The sequence below is a fragment of the Saccoglossus kowalevskii genome, chromosome 12 (genome assembly GCF_978046115.1).
Source record: "Saccoglossus kowalevskii chromosome 12, keSacKowa6.1, whole genome shotgun sequence".
In the NCBI taxonomy this organism is placed as follows: domain Eukaryota; kingdom Metazoa; phylum Hemichordata; class Enteropneusta; family Harrimaniidae; genus Saccoglossus; species Saccoglossus kowalevskii.
Window position 1 is genome coordinate 8,947,944 of NC_140652.1, and position 25,626 is coordinate 8,973,569.

The window sequence follows — 25,626 nt, forward strand, 5'->3', positions numbered from 1 at the left end:
ACCAACCAGAGTTTTTTCAAAGTTGTTCTAGAACCAACCAGGGTTTTTTTAAAGTTGTTCTAGAACCAACCAGAGTTTTTTTCCAAAGTTGTTCTAGAACCAACCAGAGTTTTTCCAAAGTTGTTCTAGAACCAACCAGTTTTTTTTCAAAGTTGTTCTAGAACCAATCAGAGTTTTTTCAAAGTTGTTCTAGAACCAACCAGGGTTTTTCCAAAGTTGTTCTAGAACCAACCAGGGTTTTTTCAAAGTTGTTCTAGAACCAACCAGGGTTTTTCCAAAGTTGTTCTAGAACCAACCAGGGTTTTTCCAAAGTTGTTCTAGAACCAACCAGAGTTTTTTCAAAGTTGTTCTAGAACCAACCAGAGTTTTTTCAAAGTTGTTCTAGAACCAACCAGGGTTTTTCCAAAGTAGGTCTAGAACCAACCAGGGTTTTTTCAAAGTTGTTCTAGAACCAACCAGGGTTTTTTCAAGGTTGTTGTAGAACCAACCAGAGTTTTTTCAAAGTTGTTCTAGGACCAACCAGGGTTTTTTCAAAGTTGTTCTAGAACCAACCAGAGTTTTTTCAAAGTTGTTCTAGAACCAACCAGGGTTTTTCCAAAGTAGGTCTAGAACCAACCAGGGTTTTTTCAAAGTTGTTCTAGAACCAACCAGGGTTTTTTCAAAGTTGTTCTAGAACCAACCAGAGTTTTTCCAAAGTTGTTCTAGAACCAACCAGAGATTTTTCAAAGTTGATCTAGAACCAACCAGAGTTTTTTCAAAGTTGTTCTAGAACCAACCAGAGTTTTTTCAAAGTTGTTCTAGAACCAACCAGAGTTTTTTCAAAGTTGTTCTATAACCAACCAAGGTTTTTCCAAAGTTGTTCTAGAACCAACCAGAGTTTTTTCAAAGTTGTTCTAGAACCAACCAGGGTTTTTCCAAAGTTGTTCTAGAACCAACCAGAGTTTTTTCAAAGTTGTTCTAGAACCAACCAGGGTTTTTTCAAAGTTGTTCTAGAACCAACTAGGGTTTTTCCAAAGTTGTTCTAGAACCAACCAGAGTTTTTTCAAAGTTGTTCTAGAACCAACCAGGGTTTTTCCAAAGTTGTTCTAGAACCAACCAGAGTTTTTTCAAAGTTGTTCTAGAACCAACCAGGGTTTTTCCAAAGTTGTTCTAGAACCAACCAGAGTTTTTTCAAAGTTGTTCTAGAACCAACCAGAGTTTTTTAAAGTTGTTCTAGAAACAACCAGGGTTTTTTCAAAGTTGTTCTAAAACCAACCAGAGTTTTTTCAAAGTTGTTCTAGAACCAACCAGGGTTTTTTCAAAGTTGTTCTAGAACCAACCAGAGTTTTTTCAAAGTTGTTCTAGAAACAACCAGGGTTTTTTCAAAGTTGTTCGAGAACCAACCAGGGTTTTTTCAAAGTTGTTCTAGAACCAACCAGAGTTTTTTCAAAGTTGTTCTAGAAACAACCAGGGTTTTTTCAAAGTTGTTCTAGAACCAACCAGAGTTTTTTCAAAGTTGTTTTAGAACCAACCAGGGTTTTTTCAAAGTTGTTCTAGAACCAACCAGAGTTTTTTCAAAGTTGTTCTAGAAACAACCAGGGTTTTTTCAAAGTTGTTCTAGAACCAACCAGAGTTTTTTCAAAGTTGTTCTAGAACCAACCAGGGTTTTTTCAAAGTTGTTCTAGAACCAACCAGAGTTTTTTCAAAGTTGTTCTAGAACCAACCAGGGTTTTTTCAAAGTTGCAACAACTGGTTGAACATCTATATCTGCAGCAGTGTTTTAGAAATAGTTATGCACTTTTATAATATCTCATGACCATATATGGTTGTTAAATATATTAATCAGATCAAGAGCAATTAATCACTGGTTGAATCAATCTATCTATCTGCAATAGCATTCCAGATATATTTATACATTTTTAGTGAGGTCACATAACCATATATGGTTATTAAATATGTTTATCAGATCATGAGAACAATGTTTTAAATCAAAGAAAGCTTAGAAAGAATTTCTGTGTGCTAAGAGTATCGGACACATTAAAAATTAAATCAAAATTACTTGTATTTGAGATATTGATGGAAATCAATCAAATTAGATCAGAGCATCTATGTAACAAGCTTCATCAAAATCCAATGAGTGGCTCTTTAGATATCAGTGAAACAGTCATGAAACAGCTAAAAATTAGCTAATCATCATACAAATCAGGTAATTTATATGCATGGATTTCATGAGCCCAGAGCATCTATGCTTCAAGTTTAATAAAAAAACAACAAATGGTTCTTGAAATATCAGTGGAACAGATGAACACCCCCCCCCCCACAAACACACACACATACAGAAGCTCTAACTGCAAGAACTCCCATTGTGTGCTTCACACGCGGTCAAAAAATACTGGTTGAATATCTATCTCCAGTAGTGTTCCAGATATGATAGTTATGCATTTTAATGAGATCTTGTGACAATATATTGTCATTAAATATGTTGATCAGATCTAGTGTGCAATGTCTTCAATAAACTACTGTAAATAGTGCTCTTAATAAAGACTACTGATGTACAACCATATAAAAACGTAAGGATGGGCAGATGTTGGTAACCACTATAACCCCAGTCAAAAATGTGCCGGGATAGTAATTGCCTGTATCAGAGGTGCCATGTACATGTACATCTGGATATTTTTTGTTTCATTCCATTGTTGATATGTACAAGAACAGCTACAAGTTGAAAATAATATGTAAATAAGTATGGTGCGAGTGGTTCTATACCCTACCAATAATATGTATAACAATTAGAGGCGTTCTAAATAGGATGGGCTGAATATCAATGGAGTAGTCTATAGAGCCCCCCCCCCCCCTTTCCCCACAAGGTTTCTGGCTTCAGAATCACCAGAACCCAAAACATACATGATTTCCAGTCTCGGCCTTTGTACGACAGAGACTAATAAAGTAGGCAGGCAGAAAGACATGATATAGATGTGTGAAGATGACAAATTTGTTTCTTACTTGTTGTTTGGGTCATTACATTAGAATCCTCACTCTTTGCTGTTTCACTAACAGATCTCATTTTCACATTATATGTTTCACCAGGTGTTAAATTAGTCAATTCATAACGAGTCAGTGATTCATCATTAATAGCCTCAATCTTAGGTGTAGTATCATGATTAACTCCTACATATTCAATCTCAAAACCAGTGAGAACGTTGTCATTTGGTGCTGTCCATTGTACAGTCATGGTGTGTGTACCAACATCAGTTATTGATGTAATTATTGGTGGTTCAGGATCTAAGATAAAAAACAATATTAACACATTAAGTTTATAATTTTAGATTGATTGTATGAGCTATTTAAAAGTAGGGGTCTATAACATCAATAAGTTGCACACATACTAGATGTCTCAAGATGTAATTCAGTGAATATGTTTGATCGCATGTAATTTAATTTCACCATAATTGACAAATTTCTGCAGCCATGTATATAAACAATATAATTATATACAAATGATAAATACTGAGATATTCATCATTAACAGACTGGAAACAGACTGGGTGGGAAATGACAACCTTAACTAATACTGGGTCCGTGAATATTTAAAGAACATATACATATAAGATCAGTTGCTCAGCAATAAGTAAACAATTAGCTTCGTATAAAATAAGGTGACATTAGTCAGTAATAAGAAGCACAATGCAAGACAAACAGGTTTAATTCATATATTGAATAGTTAGGTTTGGTTAGATTAGACAATCCTCTGTAACTCCAAAGACTCCCATTGTGTGCTTCACACTCGGTCAAAAAGTACTAGTTGAATATAAATCTGCAGTAGTCTTCCAGATATGATAGTTATGCATTTTAATGAGATCTTGTGACAATATATTGTCATTAAATATGTTGATCAGATCTAGTGTGCAATGTTTTCAATAAACTTCTGTAAATAGTGCTCTTAATAAAGACTACTGATGTACAACCATATAAAAACGTAAGGATGGGCAGATGTTGGTAACCACTATAACCCCAGTCAAAAATGTGCCGGGATAGTAATTGCCTGTATCAGAGGTGCCATGTACATGTACATCTGGATATTTTTTGTTTCATTCCATTGTTGATATGTACAAGAACAGTTACAAGTTGAAAATAATATGTAAATAAGTATGGTGTGAGTGGTTCTATACCCTACCAATAATATGTATAACAATTAGAGGCGTTCTAAATAGGATGGGCTGAATATCAATGGAGGAGTCTATAGAACCCCCCCCCCCCTTTCCCCACAAGGTTTCTGGCTTCAGAATCACCAGAACCCAAAACATACATGATTTCCAGTCTCGGCCTTTGTACGACAGAGACTAATAAAGTAGGCAGGCAGAAAGACATGATATAGATGTGTGAAGATGACAAATTTGTTTCTTACTTGTTGTTTGGGTCATTACATTAGAATCCTCACTCTTTGCTGTTTCACTAACAGATCTCATTTTCACATTATATGTTTCACCAGGTGTTAAATTAGTCAATTCATAACGAGTCAGTGATTCATCATTAATAGCCTCAATCTTAGGTGTAGTATCATGATTAACTCCTACATATTCAATCTCAAAACCAGTGAGAACGTTGTCATTTGGTGCTGTCCATTGTACAGTCATGGTGTGTGTACCAACATCAGTTATTGATGTAATTATTGGTGGTTCAGGATCTAAGATAAAAAACAATATTAACACATTAAGTTTATAATTTTAGATTGATTGTATGAGCTATTTAAAAGTAGGGGTCTATAACATCAATAAGTTGCACACATACTAGATGTCTCAAGATGTAATTCAGTGAATATGTTTGATCGCATGTAGTTTAATTTCACCATAATTGACAAATTTCTGCAGCCATGTATATAAACAATATAATTATATACAAATGATAAATACTGAGATATTCATCATTAACAGACTGGAAACAGACTGGGTGGGAAATGACAACCTTAACTAATACTGGGTCCGTGAATATTTAAAGAACATATACATATAAGATCAGTTGCTCAGCAATAAGTAAACAATTAGCTTTGTATAAAATAAGGTGACATTAGTCAGTAATAAGAAGCACAATGCAAGACAAACAGGTTTAATTCATATATTGAATAGTTAGGTTTGGTTAGATTAGACAATCCTCTGTAACTCCAAAGACTCCCATTGTGTGCTTCACACGCGGTCAAAAAGTACTAGTTGAATATAAATCTGCAGTAGTCTTCCAGATATGATAGTTATGCATTTTAATGAGATCTTGTGACAATATATTGTCATTAAATATGTTGATCAGATCTAGTGTGCAATGTCTTCAATAAACTTCTGTAAATAGTGCTCTTAATAAAGACTACTGATGTACAACCATATAATAACGTAAGGATGGGCAGATGTTGGTAACCACTATAACCCCAGTCAAAAATGTGCCGGGATAGTAATTGCCTGTATCAGAGGTGCCATGTACATGTACATCTGGATATTTTTTGTTTCATTCCATTGTTGATATGTACAAGAACAGCTACAAGTTGAAAATAATATGTAAATAAGTATGGTGCGAGTGGTTCTATACCCTACCAATAATATGTATAACAATTAGAGGCGTTCTAAATAGGATGGGCTGAATATCAATGGAGGAGTCTATAGAACCCCCCCCCCCCTTTCCCCACAAGGTTTCTGGCTTCAGAATCACCAGAACCCAAAACATACATGATTTCCAGTCTCGGCCTTTGTACGACAGAGACTAATAAAGTAGGCAGGCAGAAAGACATGATATAGATGTGTGAAGATGACAAATTTGTTTCTTACTTGTTGTTTGGGTCATTACATTAGAATCCTCACTCTTTGCTGTTTCACTAACAGATCTCATTTTCACATTATATGTTTCACCAGGTGTTAAATTAGTCAATTCATAACGAGTCAGTGATTCATCATTAATAGCCTCAATCTTAGGTGTAGTATCATGATTAACTCCTACATATTCAATCTCAAAACCAGTGAGAACGTTGTCATTTGGTGCTGTCCATTGTACAGTCATGGTGTGTGTACCAACATCAGTTATTGATGTAATTGTTGGTGGTTCAGGATCTAAGATAAAAAACAATATTAACACATTAAGTTTATAATTTTAGATTGATTGTATGAGCTATTTAAAAGTAGGGGTCTATAACATCAATAAGTTGCACACATACTAGATGTCTCAAGATGTAATTCAGTGAATATGTTTGATCGCATGTAGTTTAATTTCACCATAATTGACAAATTTCTGCAGCCATGTATATAAACAATATAATTATATACAAATGATAAATACTGAGATATTCATCATTAACAGACTGGAAACAGACTGGGTGGGAAATGACAACCTTAACTAATACTGGGTCCGTGAATATTTAAAGAACATATACATATAAGATCAGTTTGCTCAGCAATAAGTAAACAATTAGCTTTGTATAAAATAAGGTGACATTAGTCAGTAATAAGAAGCACAATGCAAGACAAACAGGTTTAATTCATATATTGAATAGTTAGGTTTGGTTAGATTAGACAATCCTCTGTAACTCCAAAGACTCCCATTGTGTGCTTCACACGCGATCAAAAAGTACTAGTTGAATATAAATCTGCAGTAGTCTTCCAGATATGATAGTTATGCATTTTAATGAGATCTTGTGACAATATATTGTCATTAAATATGTTGATCAGATCTAGTGTGCAATGTCTTCAATAAACTACTGTAAATAGTGCTCTTAATAAAGACTACTGATGTACAACCATATAAAAACGTAAGGATGGGCAGATGTTGGTAACCACTATAACCCCAGTCAAAAATGTGCCGGGATAGTAATTGCCTATATCAGAGGTGCCATGTACATGTACATCTGGATATTTTTTGTTTCATTCCATTGTTGATATGTACAAGAACAGTTACAAGTTGAAAATAATATGTAAATAAGTATGGTGCGAGTGGTTCTATACCCTACCAATAATATGTATAACAATTAGAGGCGTTCTAAATAGGATGGGCTGAATATCAATGGAGGAGTCTATAGAACCCCCCCCCCCTTTCCCCACAAGGTTTCTGGCTTCAGAATCACCAGAACCCAAAACATACATGATTTCCAGTCTCGGCCTTTGTACGACAGAGACTAATAAAGTAGGCAGGCAGAAAGACATGATATAGATGTGTGAAGATGACAAATTTGTTTCTTACTTGTTGTTTGGGTCATTACATTAGAATCCTCACTCTTTGCTGTTTCACTAACAGATCTCATTTTCACATTATATGTTTCACCAGGTGTTAAATTAGTCAATTCATAACGAGTCAGTGATTCATCATTAATAGCCTCAATCTTAGGTGTAGTATCATGATTAACTCCTACATATTCAATCTCAAAACCAGTGAGAACGTTGTCATTTGGTGCTGTCCATTGTACAGTCATGGTGTGTGTACCAACATCAGTTATTGATGTAATTGTTGGTGGTTCAGGATCTAAGATAAAAAACAATATTAACACATTAAGTTTATAATTTTAGATTGATTGTATGAGCTATTTAAAAGTAGGGGTCTATAACATCAATAAGTTGCACACATACTAGATGTCTCAAGATGTAATTCAGTGAATATGTTTGATCGCATGTAGTTTAATTTCACCATAATTGACAAATTTCTGCAGCCATGTATATAAACAATATAATTATATACAAATGATAAATACTGAGATATTCATCATTAACAGACTGGAAACAGACTGGGTGGGAAATGACAACCTTAACTAATACTGAATCCGTGAATATTTAAAGAACATATACATATAAGATCAGTTGCTCAGCAATAAGTAAACAATTAGCTTCGTATAAAATAAGGTGACATTAGTCAGTAATAAGAAGCACAATGCAAGACAAACAGGTTTAATTCATATATTGAATAGTTAGGTTTGGTTAGATTAGACAATCCTCTGTAACTCCAAAGACTCCCATTGTGTGCTTCACATGTGGTCAAAAAGTCGGCTGATCTGCACTGGCTCGGAAGATGAATTCTGATTGGCTAAAAAAACAAAAAAACTTGTGGCGTTGAATGCACGTTCATTGTCAGTATTGTTATGCAAATTCAAACTAGCTAAGCATTTACACCCTTCCGACCAGTGCAGATTAGCCCCAAAAAGTACTAGTTGAATATAAATCTGCAGTAGTCTTCCAGATATGATAGTTATGCATTTTAATGAGATCTTGTGACAATATATTGTCATTAAATATGTTGATCAGATCTAGTGTGCAATGTCTTCAATAAACTACTGTAAATAGTGCTCTTAATAAAGACTACTGATGTACAACCATATAAAAACGTAAGGATGGGCAGATGTTGGTAACCACTATAACCCCAGTCAAAAATGTGCCGGGATAGTAATTGCCTGTATCAGAGGTGCCATGTACATGTACATCTGGATATTTTTTGTTTCATTCCATTGTTGATATGTACAAGAACAGTTACAAGTTGAAAATAATATGTAAATAAGTATGGTGCGAGTGGTTCTATACCCTACCAATAATATGTATAACAATTAGAGGCGTTCTAAATAGGATGGGCTGAATATCAATGGAGGAGTCTATAGAACCACCCCCCCCCCTTTCCCCACAAGGTTTCTGGCTTCAGAATCACCAGAACCCAAAACATACATGATTTCCAGTCTCGGCCTTTGTACGACAGAGACTAATAAAGTAGGCAGGCAGAAAGACATGATATAGATGTGTGAAGATGACAAATTTGTTTCTTACTTGTTGTTTGGGTCATTACATTAGAATCCTCACTCTTTGCTGTTTCACTAACAGATCTCATTTTCACATTATATGTTTCACCAGGTGTTAAATTAGTCAATTCATAACGAGTCAGTGATTCATCATTAATAGCCTCAATCTTAGGTGTAGTATCATGATTAACTCCTACATATTCAATCTCAAAACCAGTGAGAACGTTGTCATTTGGTGCTGTCCATTGTACAGTCATGGTGTGTGTACCAACATCAGTTATTGATGTAATTATTGGTGGTTCAGGATCTAAGATAAAAAACAATATTAACACATTAAGTTTATAATTTTAGATTGATTGTATGAGCTATTTAAAAGTAGGGGTCTATAACATCAATAAGTTGCACACATACTAGATGTCTCAAGATGTAATTCAGTGAATATGTTTGATCGCATGTAGTTTAATTTCACCATAATTGACAAATTTCTGCAGCCATGTATATAAACAATATAATTATATACAAATGATAAATACTGAGATATTCATCATTAACAGACTGGAAACAGACTGGGTGGGAAATGACAACCTTAACTAATACTGAATCCGTGAATATTTAAAGAACATATACATATAAGATCAGTTGCTCAGCAATAAGTAAACAATTAGCTTCGTATAAAATAAGGTGACATTAGTCAGTAATAAGAAGCACAATGCAAGACAAACAGGTTTAATTCATATATTGAATAGTTAGGTTTGGTTAGATTAGACAATCCTCTGTAACTCCAAAGACTCCCATTGTGTGCTTCACATGTGGTCAAAAAGTCGGCTGATCTGCACTGGCTCGGAAGATGAATTCTGATTGGCTAAAAAAACAAAAAAACTTGTGGCGTTGAATGCACGTTCATTGTCAGTATTGTTATGCAAATTCAAACTAGCTAAGCATTTACACCCTTCCGACCAGTGCAGATTAGCCCCAAAAAGTACTAGTTGAATATAAATCTGCAGTAGTCTTCCAGATATGATAGTTATGCATTTTAATGAGATCTTGTGACAATATATTGTCATTAAATATGTTGATCAGATCTAGTGTGCAATGTCTTCAATAAACTACTGTAAATAGTGCTCTTAATAAAGACTACTGATGTACAACCATATAAAAACGTAAGGATGGGCAGATGTTGGTAACCACTATAACCCCAGTCAAAAATGTGCCGGGATAGTAATTGCCTGTATCAGAGGTGCCATGTACATGTACATCTGGATATTTTTTGTTTCATTCCATTGTTGATATGTACAAGAACAGTTACAAGTTGAAAATAATATGTAAATAAGTATGGTGCGAGTGGTTCTATACCCTACCAATAATATGTATAACAATTAGAGGCGTTCTAAATAGGATGGGCTGAATATCAATGGAGGAGTCTATAGAACCACCCCCCCCCTTTCCCCACAAGGTTTCTGGCTTCAGAATCACCAGAACCCAAAACATACATGATTTCCAGTCTCGGCCTTTGTACGACAGAGACTAATAAAGTAGGCAGGCAGAAAGACATGATATAGATGTGTGAAGATGACAAATTTGTTTCTTACTTGTTGTTTGGGTCATTACATTAGAATCCTCACTCTTTGCTGTTTCACTAACAGATCTCATTTTCACATTATATGTTTCACCAGGTGTTAAATTAGTCAATTCATAACGAGTCAGTGATTCATCATTAATAGCCTCAATCTTAGGTGTAGTATCATGATTAACTCCTACATATTCAATCTCAAAACCAGTGAGAACGTTGTCATTTGGTGCTGTCCATTGTACAGTCATGGTGTGTGTACCAACATCAGTTATTGATGTAATTATTGGTGGTTCAGGATCTAAGATAAAAAACAATATTAACACATTAAGTTTATAATTTTAGATTGATTGTATGAGCTATTTAAAAGTAGGGGTCTATAACATCAATAAGTTGCACACATACTAGATGTCTCAAGATGTAATTCAGTGAATATGTTTGATCGCATGTAGTTTAATTTCACCATAATTGACAAATTTCTGCAGCCATGTATATAAACACTATAATTATATACAAATGATAAATACTGAGATATTCATCATTAACAGACTGGAAACAGACTGGGTGGGAAATGACAATCTTAACTAATACTGGGTCCGTGAATATTTAAAGAACATATACATATAAGATCAGTTTCTCAGCAATAAGTAAACAATTAGCTTCGTATAAAATAAGGTGACATTAGTCAGTAATAAGAAGCATAATGCAAGACAAACAGGTTTAATTCATATATTGAATAGTTAGGTTTGGTTAGATTAGACAATCCTCTGTAACTCCAAAGACTCCCATTGTGTGCTTCACACGCGGTCAAAAAGTACTAGTTGAATATAAATCTGCAGTAGTCTTCCAGATATGATAGTTATGCATTTTAATGAGATCTTGTGACAATATATTGTCATTAAATATGTTGATCAGATCTAGTGTGCAATGTCTTCAATAAACTACTGTAAATAGTGCTCTTAATAAAGATTACTGATGTACAACCATATAAAAACGTAAGGATGGGCAGATGTTGGTAACCACTATAACCCCAGTCAAAAATGTGCCGGGATAGTAATTGCCTATATCAGAGGTGCCATGTACATGTACATCTGGATATTTTTTGTTTCATTCCATTGTTGATATGTACAAGAACAGTTACAAGTTGAAAATAATATGTAAATAAGTATGGTGCGAGTGGTTCTATACCCTACCAATAATATGTATAACAATTAGAGGCGTTCTAAATAGGATGGGCTGAATATCAATGGAGGAGTCTATAGAACCCCCCCCCCCCTTTCCCCACAAGGTTTCTGGCTTCAGAATCACCAGAACCCAAAACATACATGATTTCCAGTCTCGGCCTTTGTACGACAGAGACTAATAAAGTAGGCAGGCAGAAAGACATGATATAGATGTGTGAAGATGACAAATTTGTTTCTTACTTGTTGTTTGGGTCATTACATTAGAATCCTCACTCTTTGCTGTTTCACTAACAGATCTCATTTTCACATTATATGTTTCACCAGGTGTTAAATTAGTCAATTCATAACGAGTCAGTGATTCATCATTAATAGCCTCAATCTTAGGTGTAGTATCATGATTAACTCCTACATATTCAATCTCAAAACCAGTGAGAACGTTGTCATTTGGTGCTGTCCATTGTACAGTCATGGTGTGTGTACCAACATCAGTTATTGATGTAATTATTGGTGGTTCAGGATCTAAGATAAAAAACAATATTAACACATTAAGTTTATAATTTTAGATTGATTGTATGAGCTATTTAAAAGTAGGGGTCTATAACATCAATAAGTTGCACACATACTAGATGTCTCAAGATGTAATTCAGTGAATATGTTTGATCGCATGTAGTTTAATTTCACCATAATTGACAAATTTCTGCAGCCATGTATATAAACACTATAATTATATACAAATGATAAATACTGAGATAATCATCATTTACAGACTGGAAACAGACTGGGCGGAAAATGACAACCTTAACTAATACTTGGTCCATGATTATTCAAAGAACATACATATATACATATTAAGATCAGTTGCTCAGCAATAAGTAAACAATTAGGTTAGCATAAAATATGATCATGCATAAAATTAGGTGACATTAGCCAGTAATAATAATAATAATAATACAAGATAAACAGATTTAATACATATAGTGAATAGTTAAGGTTTGGTTAGATTAGACAATCCTATAATTGTAAGAATACAGTTAATAATAGTAAATAAACAGGTTACAGTGACATTTCAAAGACTAGTACCAGTACATCAACACCATCACATACAAAGAATTTTTAGCAACACAAGCACATAATTGTTATCTGTTAGAGAATTAAATAAAACAACAGTATATTGATAAGTTGGTTGTTAATCATAAGGCTAATGCAAGTAGAGGATAGGATTATGCAGGCAGATATAGAGAAATAGGTTTGATACTGTGAAACAATGAATAGACAATTAGTAAATTTTAACAATATTTAGCTATTTTATGCAAAGAGGTATTCAAAGACAATATACATGTAACAAGATTAATTTATTAGCAATTATTACAAAATTAGGAGAATAAATGTTTATATACATATACATATAAAGAGATGTCAGACATGTACTTGAAGATAGTGCATTTTGAATGTAGTACAAGAATATGGTACAATTTAATCAAGAAACTGTAGAAGTTTAACAATTAGATGAATTTAGAGAGCCTAGAACCTCAACAACTTGATTAAATCAAACAATTGCAAAGCAAATTAAAAGCAAATCAGTATACTAATGGACTCTGTCAAGAAGGAATAAAATGAAATTAGCAGAATAGGGAAAAGTACCCCCATATTACAATTACTTGTAACATGAGATGGTGTAATAACTACAATTCACCAACATGGTAGTGTGGGATTTTAATTAACAAAAAAACATAAAATAGTAATTACACAGACAATTGTTATTACAATGCATTGAAATCATTACTAGAGAAATTAGTAAGGCAACATTCAGGTACCAACAAAAGAACAACATTACTATGACACAAAAAATAAAATTAGAGCATGTTATTAAAGAAGTTATTAAAAGGTTACTGTTAATCCAGTGTGACCATAAACAGGTGGTTGAAACATGGTGTAGTTTGTGCAGTCATAACCATCATGATCTGTAATGATGTAGATTGTTAGTGAAATGTTCATAACACAACAAAATTAGTTTTAAACAATGACATTATTGACCAAGGTCTGAATACAGCCAGTAAGCAGCTATGAAAGTTTAGGAAACATGATTTCATCCCAAAGAAATAAACTTGAGGAAGAATTCTAGTAGGTGAAAGCATTGTGACTTGAGCCTCATGAGCTATTAAAGGCAGATTAATAGCGGCTAATGAAGACGTACGTTTGACATCTACCAAAATCGTGAAGCTAGAGCATGAACGAACATGAAACGTAAATTGTCAGGATTTACTCAATCCCCTAACCTGATGAATATTTATGTCAAAGAAGACTGTCTCTGAGTATAATTTGTTTCATATCACCCCTGATTGCATGATTGTGTTCTAAAGTAATACCTTCTCATTCTTTAGGTTGTCTCCCCATTCTACCTTTGAAGTGTCTAAGACCAGAATTATGATTGAAAGATTGATCTGCATTCCCTGTTGGATAATTTCAACCTCTAACTGAGGGTAGCTAGATCTTGTGGAGTCCATACTAACTGTGTTCTAATGCCTGAATTGGGCAAAAGACCCCACATGGGTGAAGCTGTTGTTTGTCTGCAGCATAACAAGAGCATATCTGACAAATGGTTCAGGCCACCTAACATGACCGCCAATTGATTAGTTTGAATCAACTCATAAGACAAACTCATGTTCACCAGCAATCTATTATGTGTGATGTTCTCACAAAGTAAGAATAAAATTGACCCAGGCATGCCTGAGAAATGGTTTATGAAGTTTTGGGAGATAAAAAATAGTCAATTGTACATCAAACGCCATAAATAAAATATCAACTAGCCAATGTTTACCATTATATTGATTTTGTACCTACTTTCAACAAAATTAATCAAATCATATGTTAAAAAATGTTTAAAGACAGACCCAAGTTAGAAATCTTCCGTAATTTCACTTCCGGTTGAGGTATTTGAGATAGACATATCAACCTGCTTATATTTTAACTGCAAGGCTGAATGCCTCTTAAATCCCTGATACAGCCCTTCCATAGTGTTGAATAATGATCAGCGGAAGGAGGCTAACCTACAGGACGGAACTCAGGGCTAGTTTTTTACTTTTACTAGCCAAAATCTGAAATCATAGATTATTTATTGTCATAAATACTTAATAGAATCACTGTTGTGGTATCAGAGTCACACACATCTACCTTCAAACGAAATAATCAACCTGTAAGCTTGGCTGGAACTGTTTACTACAGAATGACTTGCAAGGAAATAATTCCAATTGTTTAGAAGCATATTTATAGTATACCTGGGCCTTTAATGTCCCCAAAATAACAATAGATACCAGTAGCCACACAGATGGACGAACCCCAAAACATAAGTCCCTGTCTTGAACGGTGTGTGAAAGGAACTAATGAAACAGGCAGTTAGAAAGACATGATATAGATGTGTCAAGGTGACAAATTTCCATCTTACATGTTGTTTGCGTTTCTTCATTAGAATCCACACTTTTCACTGTTCCACTAACTGATCTCATTGTTACATTATATGTTTCACCAGGTATTAAATCAGTTAATATATAACTAGTCTGTGATTCATCATTAATAGTCTCAATCTTAGTCGAAGTATTCTTATTAATTCCTGCATATTCAATCTCAAAACCAGTGAGAACATTGTTATCTGGTGCTGTCCATGTTACATTCATAGTATTTGTACCAACATCAGTTATTGATGTAATTGTTGGTGGTTCAGGATCTAAGAAAAAGAGAAATGATTAAAACAACACCCAAATTAAATTATATGTTTAAATTATAAATTTCACATACTCATGGCTATCACTACAACATTATTAGTGGAAAATTAAGACATAAAATGGGTATTCAGTCAACTAAATATTTTGAAAAATAACCCATTTATTACCACCAGAAAATAATGAAAAGTTAATTTCTTACATGTTGTTTGCGTTTCTTCATTAGAATCCTCACTTTTCACTGTTCCACTAACTGATCTCATTGTTACATTATATGTTTCACCAGGTATTAAATCAGTCAATATATAACTAGTCTGTGATTCATCATTAATAGTCTCAATCTTAGTCGAAGTATTCTTATTAATTCCTGCATATTCAATCTCAAAACCAGTGAGAACATTGTTATCTGGTGCTGTCCATGTTACATTCATAGTATTTGTACCAACATCAGTTATTGACGTAATTGTTGGTGGTTCAGGATCTAAGAAAAAGAGAAATGATTAAAACAACACCCAAATTAAATTATATGTTTAAATTATAAATTTCACATACTCATGGCTATCACTACAACATTATTAGTGGAAAATTAAGACATAAAATGGGTATTCAGTCAACTAAATATTTTGAAAAATAACCCATTTATTACCACCAGAAAATAATGAAAAGTTAATTTCTTACATGTTGTTTGCGTTTCTTCATTAGAATCCTCACTTTTCACTGTTCCACTAACTGATCTCATTGTTACATTATATGTTTCACCAGATATTAAATCAGTCAATATATAACTAGTCTGTGATTCATCATTAATAGTCTCAATCTTAGTCAAAGTATTCTTATTAATTCCTGCATATTCAATCTCAAAACCAGTGAGAACATTGTTATCTGGTGCTGTCCATGTTACATTCATAGTATTTGTACCAACATCAGTTATTGATGTAATTTTTGGTGGTTCAGGATCTAAGAAAAAAAAAGAATGATTAAAACAACACCAAATTAAATTATATGTTTAAATTATAAATTTCACATACTCATGGCTATCACTACAACATTATTAGTGGAAAATTAAGACATAAAATGGGTATTCAGTCAACTAAATTTTTTGAAAAATAACCCATTTATTACCACCACAAAATAATGAAAAGTTAATTTCTTACATGTTGTTTGCGTTTCTTCATTAGAATCTTCACTTTTCGCTGTTCCACTAACTGATCTCATTGTCACATTATATGTTTCACCAGGTATTAAATCAGTCAATATATAACTAGTCTGTCCTGTATCTTTAATAACCTCAATCTTAGCTGTAGTATCTTCATTAACTCCTACATATTCGAACTCAAAACCAGTGAGAACGTTGTTATCTGGTGCTGTCCATTGTACAGTCATGTTGTGTGTACCAACATCAGTAATTGATGTAATTGTTGGTGGTTCAGGATCTGAGAAGAAATCGATGGGATAACTGATCCAAGCTATTTGCAGATTACAATCTCTTCAACTGACAATATCATTATTTTTTTACTTAAGTTGAGATCCTCATATTGAAATATGGTGTTGATATGAGAAGATGATATACTTCATGAGATATAGGACTGATTTCAATTTAATCAGACACAAAAGAAATTGATTGAGCCACCAGGGTAATCTACTGACAATGAGATGCAATATTCACTACAAGAATATGCAAAGCAGATCACCAACTTATGAAACTATGAAAAGCATTAAAACTACATATAAATTAATTGCATAATAATTCACATATTATTATATTCTAAGTACTATGTATTAGTTTTGCGAGCACTCATCCAATTTGATGTGGTTCTGGCATGGCACAACAAGGTGGGCCAAAAATTATACCATACATGTTTGAACATACATGTTAGAACAAATGAAAATTTTGAACTAATTGGGTGATAACTTTTCCAGTTGTTGCAGCCAAAATGTTATTACAGATAATGAAAGATAGATTGTCTGTTAAGTTAGAAACATATGCCCATAAGTCAGTGAAAATAACAGTCATGGCGACTTTTGCAAAGTTTTGGTTCTCATGAATTCTATAAAATCATCAAAATGTGAAAAATTCCTAACAGTGACAATGGTTTTCCGTACATTTGGTAAACTGTCCTGCTATACAAATTGTTATCAATTTATGGACTACTAAAATGTAAGGTTTCCAAACTCATCTCTAAGAGCACTAATATCTACCATAAAGATTTGAGAACAAATGCAACAATTAATTAACGACAATATTAAATAGTCTTTAAATGTTACTGAGACAGTAAATCAACAAATTGAAAATTCTCTGTATCAGACAGTCACAGCAATGTACCTAAAAAAAAAAGTTTCAGAGTAATAGTAACAGTAATGTAAAAAAAAAGAACACAACACAATACCTCTTGAATATATCTGAAATAAAACAAAAAAATCATCATATTCATTACTGGGATCATATGAAAAAACCAAAACATTTTTAATAGTATCACAAACTTATAGCTCGACAAACAACATGTGTTTAAGCAACAAATGAAATTCAACAAAAATCTTGACAAAGAAGCTTTTGATAAGATAATTAAAGAATTCAGAAAGAATGCAAGAGCAGTACAGTAACTGATTAATTATCAGTTATCAACAACATACTTGTAGGTATCACTGCAACATTATTACAGAAGCATATCAAATCATAATACTTCTATCCTAACCTGTATCAAATGGTACAATGGTTTGAGTGTTTGCCTCACTTCCGGAGGTTGTGGGTTTGATTTCTTGGAGCCAACTGTTTACTCAGCAGTATAAATCAGATTTCAGTCTGCCCTACTTTGCAACATGGAGCTCTTTTTTAGCTCCATGCTTGCAAACACAAGTGTATATAGAAAATTGGTTCACATATGCACATGTACAGAAAAAAACAAGCAGCCACTCAGCTGAGATACCTTCGCTATTAGCAATGCATATTTCAATTAAAGAACAGAATATATCATTAGAAAATGAACAATATGTATAGTATCAAAGCAATTGGACTTGCTGTTTTCAACAAGAATTCGAAAATATCACTTTTCACCAAAAATGACAAAAATATTCATCAAAATTAGATAATTTAAGATATCATCACAAAATGAACAAATCTGAGAGAGGTCCACATGTAGTACCTATATATGTAATATCAAAGCAATTGGACTTTTGGTTTTTAACAAGAAGTCGAAAATATCACTTTTTACCAAAAATGACAAAAATATTCATCAAAATTAGAGAATTGAAGATATCACGAAATGAACAAATCTGAGAAAGGTCCACATGTAGTACCTATATGTGCAATATCAAAGCAATCGTACTTACAGTTGTTAACAAGAAGTCAAAATTAGGCGAGGGTTCTTCGAACCCGCCTATTCACATAGTTCATACCCACCTGTAGCCGACCTGTAGCCAACGATCGCTGCGTAGGACAAACCCACTTCGTCAAACAGGTGGACGAAGGAGCCTGCTACCTGGCCAATAGAGGGATGGTATCGATCAATCTCCCTTCCGCTACACTAACCAGTGTATGCTCGCAGCCTAGAAATGTAGGCCGCATTGGTGGAATCCCTGTTCGCCCTGGCCAGGACGTTGGCAGCCCGCTCAGATAAAGCTTTCATATGGGCGGGTCTAATGAGAGCCTCTATGCGGGTAAGTGATACCCACTGGGCTCGTGGTAGTGCACCGTCTGGTGGGGACGGCATGTCCGGTAAATCGGGAAGCACTGCTGGTGTTTCGACTATCGTTTCCGATGGATGTCACCACCTGGGAAGGTCCAGGGGTCGTTCACCCGCCGTCTCCAAACCGGACTACACCGGCGCAATCTGTGTACGACAGGGATGTGTGGCCATGTGTTCGGCAGTTGCAAGGGGGGAGGGTGCTCCCTTCCCCCATGAGGCGAGTTCCCCAAGGCCTGAAGTAGTCACTAAGTTGTGACCTGGCCACTCACCGAACACGTGCCTGTCTCCCCCGGTTGCAGAGGTGAGCGTCAAACATGCTTCCCCTGCTGCCGGGTAGACATCCGCCCAGAGAGGGTGAGGAGCCACCACCTGGCTCTTACCTCCCTGGGGGCACGCCACTACCCTTCCCTCCCATGGAAGGGTATAAGCGCTTGCCTCCTGGCTGACTCTGGCTAGCGGGCAACGCCCTAGGGCGTTGTGTTTTCTGTGCTTGGGGTGCCCTCCGCTTGCCCATGGCAGGACCAACTGGCTAGCGGATTCAATCTGAACCCTCTGATTCATTGCACTCCGAAGCTCCGAGACTGTACCCACCATTCCCTGAACAAAGAGGGTGGAGGGTATCCAGTCTGCGTCACTGAGGTGGGGACGTACCCCGGCTCAGCTTGTCGGCGAAAACACATGCGTCTAAGGCCGCGTCTCGTAGCACAGTAGTGGCCCTGGCCAAGCGAGCCAGGCAACACTAGGGGGTGTCGCACGTAGATGTGCGGTGGCCCACCAGTAAAAATGTCGCCTGGTCTAGGAGGCTGGTGCGTTCTGCCTCCAAGGTCACCAGAGTGCTGGGCACGCATAATAATGCGCTCAAGCAACTCTGCCCTCAGGGCTAGATGGGTCGTCCTCAATTGGCAAAGACACCCATGGAACGCGGCTATCCCCCTTTGCCCGGTTTGCCAGATTCATGGTACCGGGGTCTGGGGAAGGAGCCTTGGAATCCGGTTGGGGGTGTTTTGGTCTCATCCCACGCTATGGGGTCTGATCCCGAAATACACCGACCGGGTAGCGTTTGGTCCAGTGGGAAATGTTGCCTAACGTTATCCCCACCCGGGGGCCTTAAGCATTACATCCTCCGCGGCTGACCAACGCTGCCCATCAACACCGTTTGCGTGCTCTGCGCCCCACTCCGCACTCAGACGGACAGGGGAGAGATGTGCCGACGGGATTGCTTTGGATCCCGATGCCCGTGATCCCATAAGCGTTGAAGCAACCTTAGGTGGTCGCTTTAGGATCAAGGGTGGGGGTATATACATCGTATCACTGGGATCGATGATACTCCGCCTCACCCCAAAAGCGTGGCTCACTGAGTCATATAGATGGAAGACTCTGAGGGACCGCCCGGAGTACCGGCTGTATCCAACGCGAGTGAACTGCGTCTCCTCTAACTTAAAATATGTGAGAGGGAGCGTGTTCGACTGTGCGTCTCATGACAGGGTCGGTTCCCTCTGGGGACGCCCGTGGGCCGGTAAGAAAGGAGTCAAAACCCACAGCGGGGACTGGACACAAGGATAAATTCGTTACCGTTGTACCGTTACCGCGTGACGAACCCTAGCTGGCTGAAAGTGGGGGGGGGGGTCAACGCGTGCCCTGCCCTGAAAGCCCTGCCCTGAGATCGGAGACTTGGCTGCCAGCACCCCGTTGGCATTCAGTGCCCGCGGATCCAGAGAAGGACCGGTGCAATTAGCCTGAGCCTCGGCCACCCCCCAAAATAGTGGGAGAGCCGTGACTGTGACATGAAGTACCGGTAGCCGAGCGTGAGGACTTTCCACTCATGCAAAACACGCAACTCACTTTAACCGATTTGTTTACTGGACGCGCGACCTTGCTGTGACGCGGTCATGCAGTCTCAGCGATCTTGATGGCTCTGAAAGAAAATCTCAGGCCTCAGAACTCCAGTGAAAAAAAAACACGCTTTCACGCAAAAACCCCGAAACCCGCACGTAGCTACGACAAAGTATCTCGGATGCGGTTTCTATGCTGGTAAATTCTGAATATAACCACTGCACGGTCGACTCGAAACACGAGGAGACCGGAAAGAAAAACGGCAGCGAGCCCTGGTGCTGTCATTACACCTATATATTGCTAAATACATTAAAAATAAAAGACGACATGCATGAGGGAAACGAATTACAGTTGTAAAAGGTGCCGCCATAAAATCAACATGTGACTACGTAGTGGCGCCGGATTTTGATTTCTTTGCTGTGAAAAATACTACACACAAAGGGGAAAACGACACGAGGGTAAAAAAAGACAAGGAAAACTTATCCTACCAGCTACCATGTCGGATGCCGAGCAGCGGCAACAACCCAAGCTATAAATCCGGACAGGAAAAAAAAAAAGCAGGCGATCCAGCAGAGCTCGCTAAATTTCATCTTCACTCGAGGCGGAGAGAAATTAAGAGTGATGGACGGCTACCTGTGGCGTTGCCAGGTGGCCTCGGTCACGTGGGTTCGTGACGTAAGGGGTATAAGAATCTTGAGGTCATGGGGTTCCCCTGACCTGGATTCTATCTCTCCGTCACCGGCAGAATCGCTGATTAATGCCTACAGTTCAAAATAGTCATTTTGACTGACTGGAGTCTATGGTGGGTAATTGAACGTAGTGAATATATCACTTTTTACCAAAAATTACAAAAATATTCACCAAAATTAGAGAATTGAAGATATCATCACGAAATGAATAAATCTGAGAGAGGTCTATCCAAGGTACATAAACACCAAGTATCAAAGCATTCAGACTTGTAGTTTTCAAGAAGAAGTCAAAAAAGTAAAACATTGACACGGACGACGGCCAATCACTCATAAAGTCACAAAGTCGACAGCGGAGATAAAAAAAACAAGCAGCCTATTGGCTGAGATAGCTCCGCTGTTAGCAATGCACATTTCAATTAAAGAACAGAAGAAATCATTAGAAAATGAACAATATGTATAGTATCAAAGCAATCCGACTTGCTGTTTTCAACAAGAATTCAAAAATATAACTTTTCACCAAAAATGACAAAAATATTCATTAAAATTAGAGAATTGAAGATATCACACGAAATTAACAAATCTGAGAGAGGTCCACATGTAGTAACTATATGTATAATATCAAAGCAATTGGACTTGCGGTTTTCAACAAGAAGTCAAAAATATCACTTTTTACCAAAAATGACAAAAATATTCACCAAAAATAGAGAATTTGAGATTTTGACATGAAATGAATAAATCTGAGAAAGAACCATCGAAGGTACTTGCATATCAAATTTAAAAACATTCTGACTTGCGGTTTTGAAGAAGAAGTTGAAATTGTAAAGTTGACGATGACAGGCGACGACGGACAATCAGTAATATGAACAGCTCCGCAGCGGCAAGACAGCAGCAACAGCAGTTTAATATATCTAAAATACAACTCACAGGACTCCATGCATCATCCCTATTTCAATTCATTTTACTTAGCCAAAATTTATCAAATTGAAGATGCATATTACCCATTCATACAATTTCCTGACAATGGGCTCACAAATGACGTGTAACACAACTCAACAGAAACATGTATTGAGAGGAATAGGTCAGTTGTCCAGTGTGAACTGCTACTTTTTGCGACAAGAACAACAGAATCTCTTACATAAGGTAGTGGTACCGGTATGAAGAGGGTGGGAACAAAAATTGTCATTAATAAATAATAAAAAGTTAATTTCTTACATGTTGTTTGCGTTTCTTCATTAGAATCCTCACTTTTCACTGTTCCACTAACTGATCTCATTGTCACATTATATGTTTCACCAGGTATTAAATCAGTCAATATATAACTAGTCTGTGATTCATCATTAATAGTATCAATCTTAGTCGAAGTATTTTTATTAATTCCTGCATATTCAATCTCAAAACCAGTGAGAACATTGTTATCTGGTGCTGTCCATGTTACATTCATAGTATTTGTACCAACATCAGTTATTGATATAATTTTTGGTGGTTCAGGATCTAAGAAAAAAAAAGAATGATTAAAACAACACCCAAATTAAATTATATGTTTAAATTATAAATTTCACATACTGATGGCTATCACTACAACATTATTAGTGGAAAATTAAGACATAAAATGGGTATTCAGTCAATTAAATATTTTGAAAAATAACCCATTTATTACCACCAGCAAATAATGAAAAGTTAATTTCTTACATGTTGTTTGCGTTTCTTCATTAGAATCTTCACTTTTCGCTGTTCCACTAACTGATCTCATTGTTACATTATATGTTTCACCAGGTATTAAATCAGTCAATATATAACTATTCTGTCCTGCATCTTTAATAACCTCAATCTTAGTCGAAGTATTCTTATTAATTCCTGCATATTCAATCTCAAAACCAGTGAGAACATTGTTATCTGGTGCTGTCCATTGTACAGTCATGTTGTGTGTACCAACATCAGATATTGACATAATTGTTGGTGGTTCAGGATCTGAGAAGAAAAAAGAGAAATGATCAAAAAAACACTGTTACACCCAAATTAATTATATGTTTAAATTATAAATTTCACACACTTATGGCTAACACTACAACATTATTTGTGGAATATTAAGGCATAGTATGGATAATCAGTCAACTATATATTTTGACAAATAACAAAGTTGATTACAGTTTGAAAACAATAACAAGCAGCCTGTCGGCTGAGATAGCGCCGCTGTTAGCAATGCACATTGCAATTAAAGAACAGAAGATATCATTAGAAAATGAACAATATGTATAGTATCAAAGCAACAGGACTTACTGTTTTCAACAAGAATTCAAAAATATCACTTTTCACCAAAAATAATCATCAAAATTAGATAATTGAAGATATCACCACAAAATTAACAAATCTGAAAGAGGTCCACATGTAATACCTATATATGTAATATAAAAGCAATCAGACTTGCGGTTTTCAACAAGTCACCAAAAATATAACTTTTTACCAAAAATTAAAAAATTAGAGAATAAAAGATATCACAAAATGAACAAATCTGAGAGAGGACCACATGTAGCACCTATATTTGTAATATTAAAGCAATAGGACTTGCGGTTTTTAACAAGAAGTCGAAAATATCACTTTTACCAAAATTGACAAAAATATTCACCAAAATTAGAGAATTGAAGATATCATTACAAAATGAACAAATTTGAGAGAAGTCTACCCAAGGTAAATATACACCAAGTATCAAAGCATTCAGGCTTGTAGTTTTCAAGAAGAAGTCGAAAAAGTAAAACATTGACACGGACGACGACGGACAATCATGATAAGCTCCGCACAACAAAGTCGACAGCAGAGCTAAAAAGTTAATTTCTTACATGTTGTTTGCGTTTCTTCATTAGAATCCACACTTTCCACTGTTCCACTAACTGATCTCATTGTCACATTATATGTTTCACCAGGTATTAAATCAGTCAATATATAACTAGTCTGTGATTCATCATTAATAGCCTCAATCTTAGTCGAAGTATTTTTATTAATTCCTGCATATTCAATCTCAAAACCAGTGAGAACATTGTTATCTGGTGCTGTCCATGTTACATTCATAGTATTTGTACCAACATCAGTTATTGATGTAATTGTTGGTGGTTCAGGATCTAAGAAAAAAGAGAAATGATTAAAACAACACCCAAATTAAATTATATGTTTAAATTATAAATTTCACATACTCATGGCTATCACTACAACATTATTAGTGGAAAATTAAGACATAAAATGGGTATTCAGTCAAATAAATATTTTGAAAAATAACCCATTTATTAACATCAGAAAATAATGAAAATTTAATTTCTTACATGTTGTTTGCGTTTCTTCATTAGAATCCTCACTTTTCACTGTTCCACTAACTGATCTCATTGTCACATTATATGTTTCACCAGGTATTAAATCAGTCAATATATAACTAGTCTGTGATTCATCATTAATAGTCTCAATCTTAGTCGAAGTATTTTTATTAATTCCTGCATATTCAATCTCAAAACCAGTGAGAACATTGTTATCTGGTGCTGTCCATGTTACATTCATAGTATTTGTACCAACATCAGATATTGACATAATTGTTGGTGGTTCAGGATCTAAGAAAAAAGAGAAATGATTGAAACACTGTTACACCCAAAATAAATTATATGTTTAAATTATAAATTTCACACACTTTTGGCTATCACTACAAAATTATTAGTGGAATATTAAGGCATAATAAAGATATATTCAGTCAACTGAATATTTTTATTTATTACCAACAAAACACAATAAAAAGTTAATTTCTTACATGTTGTTTGATTCATTACATTAGAATCCTCACTTTTCACTGTTCCACTAACTGATCTCATTGTCACATTATATGTTTCACCAGGTATTAAATTAGTCAATTCATAACTAGCCTGTGATTCATCATTAATAGTCTTAATCCTTTACATAGCATCCGTATTAACTCTTACATATTCAATCTAAAAATCAGTGGGAATGTTGTCATTGTCATATGGTGCTGTTCATTTGGCAGTTATGTTGTGTGTACCAACACCACTACAATTTTGATGAATTTTTACCATTAAAATGGCTGCTCTTTGGCCATTTTGAAACTGATTTTTAAATAAATGTGCATATGTGCAATTGGTAAAACATTATTATGATGAATTTCAAGCAAAAATTGGACCGCCATTTTGCAATTTTGAATCGGATCCTAAAATTAATGAATGTACACATGTATCCCTAGATGTATG

The 25,626-nt window shown here is 35.6% G+C and overlaps 1 protein-coding gene across 1 annotated transcript in view; it reads right to left on the minus strand.

Moving 5' to 3' along the window:
* The window catches only part of LOC146735481 (fibronectin-like), a 48,439-nt gene that overhangs the window by 18,957 nt on the left and 3,856 nt on the right, over positions 1-25,626 (minus strand). Inside the window, exons 3-17 of the mRNA XM_085505873.1 lie at positions 24,703-24,981; positions 24,226-24,504; positions 23,081-23,359; positions 22,604-22,882; positions 16,341-16,619; positions 15,865-16,143; positions 15,389-15,667; positions 14,913-15,191; positions 11,711-11,989; positions 10,309-10,587; positions 8,748-9,026; positions 7,186-7,464; positions 5,784-6,062; positions 4,382-4,660; positions 2,980-3,258 (exon numbers count right to left, since the gene is read on the minus strand). Coding sequence (XP_085361999.1) covers positions 2,980-3,258; positions 4,382-4,660; positions 5,784-6,062; positions 7,186-7,464; positions 8,748-9,026; positions 10,309-10,587; positions 11,711-11,989; positions 14,913-15,191; positions 15,389-15,667; positions 15,865-16,143; positions 16,341-16,619; positions 22,604-22,882; positions 23,081-23,359; positions 24,226-24,504; positions 24,703-24,981 — 4,185 coding nt within the window. The remainder of the gene's footprint in view (positions 1-2,979; positions 3,259-4,381; positions 4,661-5,783; positions 6,063-7,185; positions 7,465-8,747; positions 9,027-10,308; positions 10,588-11,710; positions 11,990-14,912; positions 15,192-15,388; positions 15,668-15,864; positions 16,144-16,340; positions 16,620-22,603; positions 22,883-23,080; positions 23,360-24,225; positions 24,505-24,702; positions 24,982-25,626) is intronic.